This window comes from Mixophyes fleayi, chromosome 9 (assembly GCF_038048845.1).
Source record: "Mixophyes fleayi isolate aMixFle1 chromosome 9, aMixFle1.hap1, whole genome shotgun sequence".
Lineage (NCBI taxonomy): Eukaryota > Metazoa > Chordata > Amphibia > Anura > Limnodynastidae > Mixophyes > Mixophyes fleayi.
The window spans coordinates 112,464,307-112,480,504 of NC_134410.1; the positions used below are offsets into that span (position 1 = coordinate 112,464,307).

The 16,198-nt window shown below is 40.8% G+C and overlaps 1 protein-coding gene across 2 annotated transcripts in view; it reads right to left on the minus strand.

The window, feature by feature from the left end:
• Positions 1-6,019: 6,019 nt before the first annotated feature.
• The window catches only part of PNCK (pregnancy up-regulated nonubiquitous CaM kinase), a 104,569-nt gene continuing 94,390 nt past the window's right edge, over positions 6,020-16,198 (minus strand). For both annotated transcript variants that reach the window (XM_075184969.1, XM_075184970.1), the window contains exons 9-12: positions 16,022-16,100; positions 13,512-13,599; positions 9,389-9,512; positions 6,020-7,367 (exon numbers count right to left, since the gene is read on the minus strand). In XM_075184969.1, the coding sequence (XP_075041070.1) occupies positions 9,402-9,512; positions 13,512-13,599; positions 16,022-16,100 (278 nt within the window). In that variant the 3' untranslated portion in view covers positions 6,020-7,367; positions 9,389-9,401. The remainder of the gene's footprint in view (positions 7,368-9,388; positions 9,513-13,511; positions 13,600-16,021; positions 16,101-16,198) is intronic.

The following is a 16,198-nucleotide window of genomic DNA, read 5'->3' on the forward strand; positions in this document are numbered from 1 at the left end:
TGTGACAGAGGGATATCAGATCCAAATGAATTATGTTTAATTGTAGGGAAATATAGCCAAAAAATACACTTACATCAATGTCCATCTTTGATTCCCGACCTCATTGGTTTATTGACCTTATATTTTTCTTAACTCTCCATCTTAATGTATCCAAATTGTCCTCTGAACTTTTTTGTAAAAGAGTGAAAGAGATATTTGTGAATATTATATTACACTCAAACTTTTTCAAGGACTTACAATGCATAAAAAAATAAAATAAAACCATTGAGCCAGTGTCAAACAATATTATAAGACTCACAAATGATCTACAATCATTTACTTGGGATTTGGGGTCAGGGGCTGGCTGGGCTGGGGGGCACCTTGCCTGTCCTGGAGAAGATGGAACCTTTGTGCTCTCATGTTTCATGGCCTACTGATAATTATCAGAGGTGCAAAACAGAGGGAGATTTTGCCACTTAGCTACAAGTTCTTTAACACCTGAATCTGGAGATCAACCAGCCCCTTACATTGGGAGGACAAAAGAGACCTCCCTGTCTGATGTCTCCTGTTGAGATACATCTCAACCATGCCTGGTCATGGTTATCTTACATCCTGATCATGTCCATGATTGCAATTAGATTAAAATTTGCTACTTAGAAACTAAGTACTGTTGGAGAAATTGTGGGGAAGTTGGAACGCTTATACACGTTTTTTGGAACTGCCCTAAGCTACAACCTCTTTGGGTTGAAATTTTCCAGCTAATCACCCAGGTCACTAAGGATGATTTATCCCCACGTCCGGCTATGGCACTTTTACACCTATATCCCCCTCATCTTCAGCGTAATAATCACTATGTGGCTGGGCACATACTCATATCAGCCAGAGCCGCAATAGCTCAAAGCTGGAAATCCCCCTTGGTTCCATCTCTTACCAAAATCATCAGCAAAGTACAACACAGCTATGAGATGGAAACCATAGGCTTTAACTTTTCCTCAAGAGCTTCCTCGCCCCTGGTTAAATGGTTCACATGGTACGAATTCTTTTCAAAGTATAGACCTGTGTCTGCCACCTAAATCTCCCATGCTGTATACCCCTCTGGAGGGTAGATGTCCCGTTCTCAAAATGTGCCTTTATGGTTGATTGGGGTCAATACGGCCAGTCTCCGACTCCTGCCTCCCGGTCTGTCTCCCTCCTCCTCCCCCTTGAAGTCTTTGTCTTATGTGTATTTGAATGTTTCCTGTGTTATTGTTTTTTGTTACTTTTTTGATGGTTTATGGGCAGTTCTGTTTGATTTATTGGATCTACATTATGCACTGTACTCTGTGGTAACTGCTGTTTGTTACATATTCTTTTACTAAAAACTTAATAAAAACCTTTTGAGAAAATTTGCTACTTAGGGGGCCTCTCCTTACTGTAAGCGTTCCTCGTTCTTTTCAAGCTCTTGTGGCAATGATGGTCACCTCCATCTTTTTACGTACTTACCAATGTAAAGGTGTCTTGACTTTATTTTATTTATCAGCTGTTCATTTTTGCAATGTATTTGGCAGAATTGAATGAAGCCAATATCTGTCGAAGAAAGTGGTATAAACCTACTTGGGTGCCTCTTGTGCTTGCTCTACATGGTAATGATGGAACACACCACAACGCCTGGAATGGCAAAAAGCTCTCTGTGAGCTTAATATGAAATGTTCCAGAGCTGGATAGGAGAGGGGTGGAGACCGGGGGAATGGCGTAGACACATATCTGCCATAAACAGTTCTTGATAATGCACTCTGGCATTTAAATCCGGATACTGTTATGACAACTCCAAGCTTAGCAAAGACCAGAGGTTGAACAACTCGTGACTTTCTCTTCCCAGTGAAGCACTTCAAATTCTAAGTGTTTATGTTCAGGCTTATGGTATGCTGTAGAAATAACAGGGAGGAAAACGGTTCATGCAGTCTGTGTGAGTCTTCCCTACACCAACCAAGGTAAACCAATTAAGGCTGTAATAACTTGCCACTTACTTCCTTAGTTATGCTCTGTGTAACATCATTTTACATTCAATGAATGTTTCCTAATATCCTTTATTCAGAACTGTCGAACTAGCATGTCCAGAACATGCCATTATCGTGTCCTAGCAACCTACAGTACATAACCTATAATAATTAAAATATTGAGGGGTAATGCAAGTGCAGAACAAGAGTTGGTTTTGGGTATTCTTTGCATAATTGCACCTGCTTTTATGTACCATTATAGTGGTTATGGGCCCGATTCATTAAGGAAAGTTAAGCAAAAAATTGAGTAACTTTTCTTACTCAAGTTTTCTGGACAAGACTATATTGCAGTAAAAGGGGTGCAAATTAGTTTATTATTTTGCACGTGTCTGTTTTTTATGTAGAACACTAATACTTGATAGCTTTATGTGTACTCTGAAATTTAAAGTTGATCTAGGACATGCCCTACCCCACATACAAATCTGCCATCACATTTTATCTTTACCTCCCCCTCCAATGCAACATGGTTTTGCCTTACTTACTTTTGCTTAACATTTCTTAATGAATCAGGCACAGGGAGCAGAACAGGAGGAACAGATTAACAAAGGAAGATCTGAGGAAGATATAATCATTAACATTGTTAAAGAAGTGGGCAGTAACAAAGAGTGGGTACCGGAGAAACAGATAAACAGGTGACAAAAGTTAACAATGGGGGATTCACATAAGTAACAACCTATTGATAGATATGTTGAATTAACGCTGAAGGTTAAAGGAATAAGAACCAGTCAAATAGAAGCACCCTAGAAATCGTCACTCTCAACAGATCTATATTTAATTTTTCGTAACTACAGGTGCTATTTAGTGCTAATTATTATCCTACTAGAAAGGACTGTTAAAATATTATTTATATAAGATAAACAAACTGAATTGTGCATATAGTGTAACATACTGCAGATCCATACTTACATACACTGTTGTGACCGTGTGAGGGTCACAATACTTATACATTTAAACACTATTACAGTTATACATTTAAATAAGTTATAGTGTGAGGACAATGAACAGCAGCAATAAGTTACCATCTTCTGGGGTAGATGGCAACGAACAGCAGCAATAAGCTACTTGAATGCAGGGTTTTCGGTTTAACTGACCTCAACCAGTTTTATTAGCATAATCACAGTAAGCAAAACATAAATAAAAACCTTGCCTGTCCGGCACTTACTTAAACATTTTCCAACACCCTCTCTGAAGTGTGGACCCTTGTGTCCAACACACAAATCATATACACATCTTATTGCTCACCACAGCAGAGTCTCTCCGGAGGCAACCAACCTCCTCCCCAGGTCTGAGAGTGAGATTGAGAAAGAGCTGCAGCCTTTTAAAGCCATCACTCAGGTGCAGCTCCTAATTAGTCTGCTGTGAGCCTGCAGACCAGAAGACCCGGACTGAGCCTTTGTATGGAGCCCACCCTGCTCTCTCCATACAAAACACCAGGGATCCTTAACAGCTTTTCCTGAAGCCGAACACACTCTTTTGGATGCTGCTTCCTATACAGAGCAATCTTCCTGGGTTTAAAAGCATGCAAGTCAGACAGACTGGGACATGAATACCTGCCATTCAAGCCAGTGACTCTGTCACACTGTTTAAAATGTAAGAAAGTGTAAGAAAGTTATATAGAAAAATGGAAACTTCTATTGTTCATGTAATAAGGTTGTATGTGCATATTCTATATTAGTAACCTACCAGTATATCTGAAATCTCCATACATATCTTATCTTTTTTTTCCCCCAATACCCCGTAACAAGACCCTATAAAGTATCTAATTCCTTCCCGGTTGGGAGATTGTTAGAGTTGGTGATGGAGGGGAGATCCTGGTGCCGAGTGTGTGTGTGTGTGTGTGTGTGTGTGTGTGGAGGGGGGTTCCCCCTCAAACTGCATCATTGCTTCCTGCCCCGCTGAGTGGGGGCGGGACCAGGATGACTCAATTCGTTGCGAATCGCACCAATCACTTTACTAGGCAAGTGGGCAGGATGTGGGAGAGTTCCCTGCTCATCCAGGAGTACTAGAAGTTTGTGAGTCTGCAATATTCCAAGAGAGTAAGCCTTATGTATTGTATATTTGCCACCAGAAAGGGCTCTGTATTATACTGTATATTAGTATATATTAGTCATCAGATGTCTCCATACACATGTAGCAAGCACATTTATATCAAAACTACTGGTGTTGGCTAAAACAGGCACGTCTAGAGTCTAACAAGGGGCATGCCCTATTTTGTACAGCATCATCTTTTGCATTGTACAATGTTTCCTCTTCTTTCTCTTCCCAAATATTGTAAACCTCTATATAAGTGTCCTTGTTTTTTGTTACAAAATTGCAGGTGCCCTACAAAAGGTTTTAGTCTGATCTAAATGAGAGATTACGTTCATTTAAAGCGAACCTGTCACCTATACACAGTGGAAACAGCAATTCTGTGAACTAGTATTCAGTAGGTACCAAAGCCTCCAAAAAAAGGGACACTGGTTCAGTCCACAAATCGAAGCCTCCCACAATGTGTATATGACGGGTCCTCTTTACCATTGTATCTTTATAGGGTGAAGGTTTCCATACCACAAAGTGACATCACCTTCCAGTTTAGCTGAATTAACAATATCATTATTTGTGACTCCATAGTTTGCTCTTTAAAGAGCACATGCAAGAAAGCACTGAATAATATAGAAAGGTGTGATGGGACTTGTAGTTCCACTGCAATTGTCGAACCACATTTAGTTTATATTTCATATAATCTGAGTTCCGCTGTACCTGCTCCTAAGATACACACAGCAGGTGCAGACTTAGGTACACAAAGGTCAACTTGTGTTTTCCAAAAATGTAAAAATATAATCTCATTATTAGACAACATCTAACACAATGGGCCGGAGTCATTAAGGAGAGCAAAGCAAAAAAAAAAAAAAAGAAGTAACTTTGCACCTTAGCAAAACCACGTTGCATTGGAGGGGGGGGTACATTTAAAATGTGGGGACAGATTTATAGTTGGGGTAGGGCATGTCCTAGATCCCCTTGCCTACCAACCATCCATTTAACCTCTCATCTCTTCTGCTCATCCTCCCTTGAGCCCTCTTCTCTCTCCCCTTTGATTCACTGGCTCCCTTTTGTGCCTGACTTTGTTTACCCTCCCTTAGGATGTAAGCTCGAATGAGCAGGGCCCTCTTCCCTCCAGTCTCCATACCTGTTCTTCTGCTCCGTCTCTACTGTATCTGCCCTCCCGGAGTTTCTGAAGTACTGGTACTGTGTGTTTATTGTTTTGTACTGTTCTACCCTGTATAGTCTACTGTATACTCTACTGTTTGTACTGTGTGCGGCTCTGCGGAAACCTTGTGGCGCCCTACAAATAAACGATATTAATAATAATAATTGTAGCATGGTGTGTCCAGGATCAAATTTACTCAATTTTTTTGGTCTTGCTCTCCTTAATGACTCAGGCCCTTTATGAATAAGCAACACTTTGTAACTCAGCTGTGTTTGGTACTTTGCAAACATACTTGTTATCTACATAAAGCAATATGATAACAAAAAAGTGTCTGCTGCAAGTTTATTGTGGCAAGTTGTTTATTTTGCCTTCTTCTAAAATCGAGCATTTGGAACCCCAGTCTAAAAATCCTGCGTTTGTCCCTGACACACCTCCTCTCTATAGGTATCTTGTGGCAGTAACCTAATGTTTATCCTGTATATTTAATTCATTCTTCCATTTCATTTGTAAAAGTCAAGAGGGTTAATTAAAGCCAGCATCCTAAATAAGTGCATATAACATACAGTGGGAAACATTTCGACATTATCCACTGTTTATGGTATTTTTAATCACTTCTAACAGACCTTTTATGCTGTATTATTTTGAATATTTTGTTTTATCTATGGTTATACTTACCGTAATTAACAACAAAAGTCCATCATATGTGCACAGGTATATGTTACTGCACTAAAAGCAAACCCTTAAATGGCAGTAAAGTTGACACAAGCAACTCCATCTTGTATAACTGAAACTGTGAGATTGGATTAGTGTCAATAGGAATCACACGAAAGCATGATTTACAGGTCATTTAATGTATTACAATCAAGTCACAAGAGTACACTTTTTCCAGAGACTATACCACAGTCTTAATACATCAATAATTATTTTTGTTTCAAAAAAGACACCAGAAGCCTAAGCACACTTTCAACATATTTGGCACATCTTCACTGGGGGTAAGGGGTTTCTTAAGTGTGTTTGTGAGTCCACAGATTATTCTGTGATTTATATTCTATGTCAGTATATTCCTCAACTGTGTATCAACAGAGATGTAACATCATGGAAAAGAAGCATAGTGACAGTCAGGAAATAGGGGGGGGGGGGGTCACATGGTCTGTGGTTTGGCACAAAGACCTCGGGGTTCACAAAGACGTAAGGTAGCTTTCCACTAGAATTTAAACAGCCAAGACATCCAAACCCAAATAAAATTCAGCTCATAATCTTCCCAGCCTCCCAGGTCCCGATCCTCCTTTCTTTGTTCCACCTTCCAGTCTAGTCTAGTTGAGTCTCCACTGTCGACTGTCCTTGACACCAAGACATCTTGATGCGTCATCTTGAGCACCGTCCAAACTTTCCCGGTGGCCTACTTTTTTGCTTGATAGGATCTGCATTATGTGTATGAGAATTAAATGTTAAAATGTGATGGGTGAATTGAAAAGAAAAAAAAATAAATGTTGGCATGGGCTGCAGCATATAAAAGGTATTCCTTACGTTGACGAAGTCAATGGCCAAATGCCAACGGGACTAGTGGTGAACCCAGACAAGTCAAGTCCTTGGGTACCATATATGGCTCATTTCTACCTATACCTTGAGCTGCAGATGATATCATAACCTTTCAGTGAAGACCATAAAGTCATCGGCATTGACGTAGAGAACAAAGCAATGTAATGTGGTGGAAGATATTTAGGTCCTTTGTAATTTGAATATATTAAAATCTTGCAGAATTGGGACTAAATATGTAATTGTGAAAATGACCACTGTATATTTCCGGTGAGGCAGTGCGTTGCGTTTTTCCTGGTTCCGACATTGTTCACTGCAACGAAGGACTAAAATATAGGACACCCGGCAAGCCTGGTCTCTTTCTGTTTATCGTCCTTTGGATGAGGAGACAAGAGGAATTAATACTGAAGCCGTGTTTCGTACTCCATCTCATTAAACTCTCAATGAACTGGGGCCAGCTGGAGGGACAGTGAGTTTAAGGGGGGCCGTGGTGGGCTAAGGAAGAACAGCCATTGGCCGCTGAAGGCATCATGCAGACAGGTGTCACCACAAGCTCATGCAAGGGTGTAATGCCTGACATGGAGACCCTGGTATGGGGGTGCTCCAGACGTCAAGTCTTCACGTTCCAGCTGGGAAAAAAGGCAAAAGAGAGAGAAGAAACAAAATCAACAACAACTAGAAAGAACATAAAACAAAAAAACAGTATAAACATGGTGTCATGATCTCCACTTCCTCTTTGCTAAAAGACTAGTTAATCTAAACCACAAGTTGCGACGTAGAAATGTCTGCGAGAAAATTTTGCCGGAACCATTTTCTCGTAGTTACTTTTGTTAGGCGCGTTTCGCCGCTGTCCCATTGACAATGTATAGAAATCAATAGATCCCTTGCCGTCTGTTGTTCCCTGGTGGTATAATTGCCTCGCCTTACAATTGGCACACAACGCAAGTATTACACTCACGTGAACGAGCCCTAACATATATATTTGTCAATGATATTAGCTTTTAATGTAAGCCAACTTGTATTTTAGGCTTATTATTATTATTCTTTTTATATAGCCTAATACTCAGCTGCTATTCAGAGAGACACCCAGCACTGCAAGCCAGCAATGCCTAGTACTGTGTCACTGTGCTTAGCGGTCCTTATAAAAATCTGTATATTTTGAAATTATATCATAATTAAAAATAATCCATTAAATATTTTCCTTTATGTTTAGGCTTTTAAGATTTGGTCCTGGAATATCTGGTCCCTAATAGTGCCCCTATTTTTCAGTAGTAACCCACTGCTCAGTACAACTTCTCCTGTTTTACATGCTGGTGGTAACGCTCAGAGTCTGTTTTTATGCTGTAAGTTAAATAAGCTAATGTCAATCAAAGGGGAGCATATAAAACATAGTAAAGTTATATTATGATCGTATAATATAACAATAAATTGCCCGGGAGTGTGGCTTAGTGGCAAGAGGAACACATGTGATGTCATTGAGGCTGGGGGATGATATCACTGAGGATATGGCCAAGTGTGGTAAGGATATATGAGCAAGCAAAGAAGTTGCAGACACAATCCCAAGTTTTCTCAAACATCCTAAAAAAGTGTGGTAAGGATATATGAGCAAGCAAAGAAGTTGTAGACACAATACCAAGTTTTCTCAAACATCCTAAAATGAGGAATTACCTATGCTAGGCACAGTCAAGACACTTTTGGGGGTTGCAGTCCCATTAAAATCCAAAAGCAAAATGAGTAATTTGTCAACAGCTCATAAGCAAATGAGGATCTTCACCTAGAACCACAGGTGGATGTGCTAGTTGTAAAACATTGTCCCCACGTGGAGGACAGCCATCTTGTGGGTTGAACCAACATTCATGAGCAAGCCGCCATTTTGTAAGCTGACCCAGCATTCTTGAGAATGGAGACAAAGTGCCTCATTGATGTCACCGGTCCTAGTAAACCTATAGGCGTCGTTCTCACGAAAGTTGAGTCATCTTCCAAAATGTCTGCCTCCAGAGTGAGCAAGCAAGAGACACAGAGTCACAAAGGATCAGCCTCACAAAATTCTGACCCACTCCTAGGCCTTGGACCCACCCTCAGAAAGTCACGCCCACTTCCCAGGCCTTGGACCCGCCCTCAGGAAGTCAATCTGGGCCTAGCTTAGCCTGAAAATGTGCATGGAGGAACGCGTGAAACATTGCTTTAAAGTGTAACCTAATTAAACTTTAGGACTATCCCCTTTATCCCTTTATGAATATAAACAAAGTTGCTGTTCTCATACAAGCTGCTGGGTTTAGCTCCATTCATATCTTACAAATATTGATGACAGCGAGGGGACTTTGCAACTGTCTATTTTTTACATGTGTCACTTTTACATATTTGAAGCTTTTTATTAGTGGAACTGAAAGGTTGCAAAATGCGTTAAGACCTTTTGCCAGGACACACAAAGTTGGAAAAAAACAACCCTGTAAATGTGACTTCTACACCCCTTTATTTCATTTTAAAGGATGCATGGGTGGAATTGCGCAAAAGTAGAGGCATGAGGTGTCAAAAGAACATTTGGGACGCGGGTTTTCACTTTTGCAGTTTCTAACTTACAGTTAGGTAACAATCGGTGTCATATGTTTAGGTAACATTTACATTGTTGGCACTGTGACCAGTCTCTCACCTCAAATCCCCACTTAATCCTTCCCCTTCGGGACAGCCTCTTCTGGGTTTTCATCAGTCTCCACCTCTGCACTTTGACCCATCTTAGTGATGTGGCGCAGAAAGGACGTTGCATTAAAGGCTCTCTGAATGGACAAATGGAGAAATAATTCAGAATTCACCAACATTAAATACACATTGTCATGGTACACGGGTATTCGAGTTTGTATGTTCTCCCCGTGTTTGTGTGGGTTTCCTCCGGGTGCTCCGGTTTCCTCCCACATTCCAAAAACATACTGGTAGGTTAATTTGCTGCTATCAAATTGACTCTAGTCTGTGTGTCTGTCTGTCTGTGTGTTAGGGAATGTAGACTGTAAGCCCCAACGGAGCAGGAACTGATGTGAGTTCTCTGTAAAGTGCTGCGGAATTAGTGGCGCTATATAAATAAATGGTAATGATGATGATTATGATTCACAATTTGATCAAAGCTGAGTCTAATAGACAAATGTTTCTTCTCCTGATTAGTATGCCTTTAATGTCTAAAGTACGCTCCTGCATTTTCATCATATAAAGTTTTTCAAATAAGAATCCTCCCGGAGATGCTGGGCCACAGGTACGTTGTTCTCTGATCCTTGGATCGCAGATGCATGAATCTAACACCGCCAGGCCCTACCAGACCATACTAGACGACCTTACATACAAGGTGCACTACTGTGGTGGATAACCAGTATTGTGTGGGTTCGTGGGTTGTTGGACCCTTGCACAGCGGTGCTTCCGCTTTAATATGGCAATTTAAAACACATGTTAAAACGGATATTATAGACAGGGCGGTGGTACAAAGAGGGTGACATCATTGTGTTGATACATTTTAATGCCCTCTTCAGTCGAGTATAAACCTAGGGGTGAACGAGGGTGGTGTTACAAAGAGGGAGCACTGTGTTTAATACGTACCACACAGTAGGTTAGCCAGAGCACCTCCATATGGGCAGCCAAACCAAAGCCCTTTATGGTGCACAAAAGCTCAGCAACAGCCAGCAAAGTGGGGGCAGATTTCATGTTTGTCCAGTCCTCACCATTGATAGCACTTAGACCTATGTAGTGCACAATGCTGATCATGTGCTATACTGGGCACATAGTTATATATGCACAGGGAGTGCTTGTATCTGCCCATCATCAACCGAAATCCCCTGCGCCTTCACAAATGCTGCGGTTTTACCCTCGGAAAGCCGCGTGCAGAGGTGTATGCCCAGAGTGACACGGAGGCTCAAAGGTAGTTGGTATGTAAAGTTATACAACAGCTTTGCACTCAGGTTAGATGTACGGCTGTAAATAATCCCCACTAACTTCTATGCATATGCCATCTACATTCATGCTGTGTGCTCTTTATATCCCGTCTTAATCACCCACACAAAGCCTCCGAGACACTGCCTGTGATGTTCATTGAATTGACGATTCTTTTAAGCACAGACCTGCTCACTCCTAAATACATTTAAACTGTTCTTTCCTGTGCTCAGCTCTCCTTATCTCATTATTAAACTATTTGTTCTCATTACAGCCACTAAGTTCTGCAAAATCTCATGGGACACCTTCTTGTGTTCAGATATATTCATCAGAAGAACAGCGAGGATGTCATGAGCTATTGAATCTTTACACCTCTCTATACTGTATCACTCTTCAGGATCAAGATACCACTTCAATACTTACATCTTGTCTACAATTTCTCATATAATTACCCTCTTGCGTTAATAGAAAACTTTTATTGCTGAGACAATACTGCTGTAGAAGTCTATCTGTCATCTATAATATAAAAGCCTAGTGGCGTGTGTCTGTGTGTGGAAAAAAAACAACAAGCTGCAGCGCCACCTGCTGGGCGGAGTTATACACTGACCTACTAAATTCTTAGCATTATCTAATATATAAAAGAAAAAACTATTTTCTCAGAAAGGGCTCATCCAATTGACCTGAAATTTGGTATACTGACATTATTTGACAAAAAAATTAGAATAGTGAAGTCAGTTAACTTCCATCATCCCCCCTTCCCCCCGTGGGAGGGGTAGTAAAGGCTAAATTTACGAGTTAAGGGCTCAAACTCATTTTCGTGAGGTAATTTTACCTCATGAACACACATTAAAAAGGGCGCTTCCGTCGGGAAGTAACGCTCTTCCCCTGAGGAGGCCTGGACTAGGCCCAAATGCATGACAAGAACCTTTTTAAGACCTTAAGTAGCTTGATTTGACTAGAATGCATGAGTATCATGCACGGGTTAACTTTTATGAACATATAATTACATTGGTGCCTTGTAAAGGATTGCTCTAAGTTTCCCCCATGATAAAAACAATTGTCTATGTGGAACAATGCATGCCTACTTGGGTGATATAGGATAATAGAAGTCAACTAGACCACTCTTATATGGTCAAGGACCTCATCAAGAGTACCGTAGCAGTAAGGGCTACAATCTTGACCAAGCCAAGACGCCCTGTGGGCCAGTAGCCACAAGTATTGTCCAGACTCCAGTGGATAAATATATTAAGCAACAGATGCATCAAATCACCGATATTCTGTGATTGTGACAGTCATATTTAAAAGGGCAATTTTATTAAAAGCAACCCGGTGAGTTTTTAAAATGCGCAGAGCGATTTTACACAATATATGGCATAAATTGGTAATTGCGCTCCTTAATTCTGGCCCAAACAACAAGCGACAAATACATTTAGCGTGCCATATACTACTGTACCAGAAAATGTTAGCTCATGTGACAAGTGCACTTTACTTTGGTGAGTACATTCTGCATCTTATTATAGTTGTAGGCCTTCTTATAAAGGACTATAGAAAGCCATAATAAGAATATATCCCCCATACTTTAGGAAACCAGGACCACTGTATGCAAACTTCAACCATAACTCAACAGTGGTAATGCCTCCGATCCGACCAGTCATTGCCCAGTTTGTACAAATCACGGCCATATTTACTGATGTCACACAAACGGGTAAGCCATGCGGTGCGTTTTTTCGATTCCCAAAAATCAGGACAGTCACATGAAAACAGGAATATTTGGGGATAAGTGTAACATGCCTTACTTTACTGATCATCAAATGTAAAATATTAAACAACTATAGAAGTCCATAGGTATTAATACTATTAATCAGTATTATGTTTTATGGGTCTTGTTAAATATTTCAAAGCTGTCCTGTGAAAACTGGGACACATAGAAGCCCAACCCTCAATCTACGAACTTCTTCTATCCAATGAGGGCTAGAAATAACCTGAATATATGACATACACTGTCTGAGGTTTTATTCCTCAATTTCTGCCATTCTACAGAACCCATTACTGCTGGCACCTGACAGCATTATATTTGAAAATAAGTCGGGCTCACCGGGAAGTCATGTTAAAGAACTCTAGCAACACTATTATTACTATTGTAGATTTGTAAGGTGTCACAGTGCTCCCCAGCGCCGTACAGTAGGGAAAACAGGACATACAAAAAACAGGGGCATACAAGTTAGACAAAATAAATGCCGACATGAAAACAAAGGGTATGGAGGACTCTGCTCATTAGAGAGCTTACATTCTAAGTGGAAGATGTCACAGCTGAAACAAGAGGAGAGTGTGTGGCTCAGAGTGGAGATAGGGACAGCTGTGAGGATGCATTAGCGTAAATAATATCTTTAGGGATAAGGTAAGCTTAAAAAAAGAGAGAGGTTTTTAGAGAAGGTCTAAAGATTTGAAGGTTGTGGGAAAGTCTGATTGAGCGTGGTAGGGAATTCTATAAGTGGGGAGCAGCATGGGAGAAGTCTTGTAGGTGGGAGTGAGAGGTGATTACCAGAGACGAGACAAGGCGCAGGTCAGAGGTACATCTAAGAGGGCGGGAGGGAGAGTATTTTGATATGAGATTTGAGATGTATGAAGGGGTGGTGCTGTTGAGGGCTTTGTAGGTAAGGGTGAGTAATTTGAGTTTGATTCTGGAGGATACAGGGAGCCAGTGTAGGGATTTGCAAAGTGGTGCAGCAGATGTGGAGCAGTGAGTGTGGAATATAAGCATTGCAGCAGCATTTAGGATGGATTGAAGTGTGGATATTTGAGTGTCGGGAATGCCAGATAGCAGAAGGCTGCAGTAGTATATGCGAACCATATATCCATCTCACCTTCCACTGACTCCGGGCAAAATTTTTCTGGATTTGCTCGCTGACTGAGCCATGGATGTCTCTCTCCAAAGCGGTATCTCCTGAGATCCTGAAGGAAGCGGAGAGATCACAGAGTCTAAGTTTAGATCAGGTCAGTCTTTTCAGTTACAGCACCACTGTAAATATCATCTTTCCCTGGATTATCACTGGCCTTGTGTGTAACAGAGTAGGTATCTCTTGCGGGGACCTAGCACTTGCTAAACACAGGGCAGGGGGAGTGACGAGATCTAGGTATGACTTTATATCAGGTCATAAAGAAACAGCTTGAGATGTTGGTACTGCTGATTACAATATATTCCCATTTATAGGAGATTCTTCTTTTCTCAAAATAAATAGAAATGTTGTTTTTAATAGAGTAGTACCTTCTTTTAACTGAATGGTGGCAGTGTTGCTTGTGATATCTACATATCAGAAACAGCTAAGTCAAATTGCATATTCATGTGACCAGCAGTAGAACAACATGTGGATGGTTTAAAGAAGTAGTTTAAAGTGTTCCCTTTAATTCCATGTAAACTGACTCGCCATTATTTGATCTGCTATGGGATATTAGAAATTACAGACCTGCCAGTCCTCTCCTTGATGACGAGCCCCTAGTCATGTCAGTAAAAGTAAATGCAGAGAAATTAGGCTTGTACCACCTGTACCACTGTACCTGCCAATGACTTTTATTACAAAAACTGGGTAAGAGACATAAGTAGTAAATTTAGTACTGCAGCTTCCAACTATATAGATAACAATCACCACTGGGCGGGGAAACAAAGCATTAAGGGGTAGATTTATCAAACCTTCTAAAAAGGAATAGTGGAAGTGTTGCCCATAGCAACCAATCAGATTCCAACTATCATTTTCTACATTGTACTAGATAAATGATAGCTAGAATCTGATTGGTTGCTATGGGCAACACCTTCACTTTTCCATATTAGAAGGTTTTGACAGATCTACCCCTATGTCTGGGCTGGTGGCTGTGGCACGAACATCCTAGAACCTCTAAAAGATAATATACAAAGCAGAGATGGCCCATAACAAAGACTGACCACATAAATCAGCTGGCACACAGTCACACACTGCATCCCCCCCCCGCTAGGTGGACCATGTGGCTGGTGGATCTATGCAGTGAGGTTAAGGATTTGGGCAATGTGGCAGCTGAGTGTCTATGTAATATAACTTGGGTCTGGGCAATGTGGCTGCCAGGACATTGTGCGGACACTGACTGCTGATACAATGGCAGAAGTTAGTTGTTGCTACAATGCGGGATGAACAAATGCTGGTATGTTACAGAGGAAACTTCCAGCTGGTATAATGTTAACAACTATCACAAAGTGGGTGGATCTACCTGTCTAAGTTTTAACAGAAAAATATTATAGACACATTTCATAGGAATTTATAGAAAAATAATGTGATCTAAAAGCACCACATGCTGGAGGATGTTTAAGAAAACTATTTTCCAGGTAACTGTGCAAGTTGGTGTTGCCCAATCAGATTTTGTGGTATGTTTGACTGGAATCACAGCACCTATCGCATTCATTCTTCAAACACTGGTTACACACAGACGAGCAGGACATGAGCTGGGCGGAGCTAGAACATCTGTAGTCAATCAGAGCATTGCAATGTTAACCACAGCACATAGTATTTAGTTAGTTGCTGCCAAATGATTGGTTGCTATAGGCTACAGCGCTTTGTCTCCACAGCAACCTTATAACAGTTTTTATCAATGTCCAGAGACTTTATGTAAATGTTGAATTGGAGATCTTTAGACATTCTTTAATACGATCTAGCAGGAAGCACACCGTCACTGGCTCATAAATGTATTTAACTTGAAAAGAAAATGTTCTTTATAAATATCTCCCGTCTCTTGTTCTGGGACTGTGGTGTCTATTTAGATAATTGCTCTGTTGCATGATGGAGTTTTACTTTGCTGAGAATTAACAACGTTAAAACCTCCATCCACCAGAATGATGACATTAGAGCAGTAAATAGAAAAACTAAATATAATTTACTCTATTAAATGCCTTTCTATTTATTCATCACATAAAAAATACATTTTATTACGGTGACTCTGGAAACTCCGCCAGAATACAATGAAAGCGTTGCTGGGAGTGGTGCCAAGCACCACAGGGCCCGAGGATGCGGGTTTATTGTGAAGGATGAAGATCCTGTTTGTATTATGGTGTTTTAATACTTCCAGAATCCAAAGTGCGAGGAAACAAAGGAGGAGGCCAGAGACAGAATATTAGTAGAACACCGAAGAAAAGTCAGGTTGAGCTTCAATCACACAGGAGGTCTTGACGCATTGACGCTGACATTCAAACTCTGTGTTTTTGGCACAAGTCTTAAATACATATTTGAGAACATTGGATGGTAATAAAGGGGTTTATTTTTGTGGCTTTTGGTTCCTCTGTGATCATTGGCCTGCCGCCTAAGCCTGCGGTGTGGGGAGAGGAGCAGATGTACACTCAGCGTGGCTATCTTACCATGGATGCTGCAATGCTTGTTGACAGGACAACCTTTTCTCTGGTTCCCTCTCCAAGAGATGTCGGATAAAATCTTTGGCTGGGAAAACATATGTACTGGAGTTTAGAGACAATTCGTCACAAACTGACAATGTTTACTACGCACCCGCCAGCGTCTAAAATTTATTTTTGCTATAT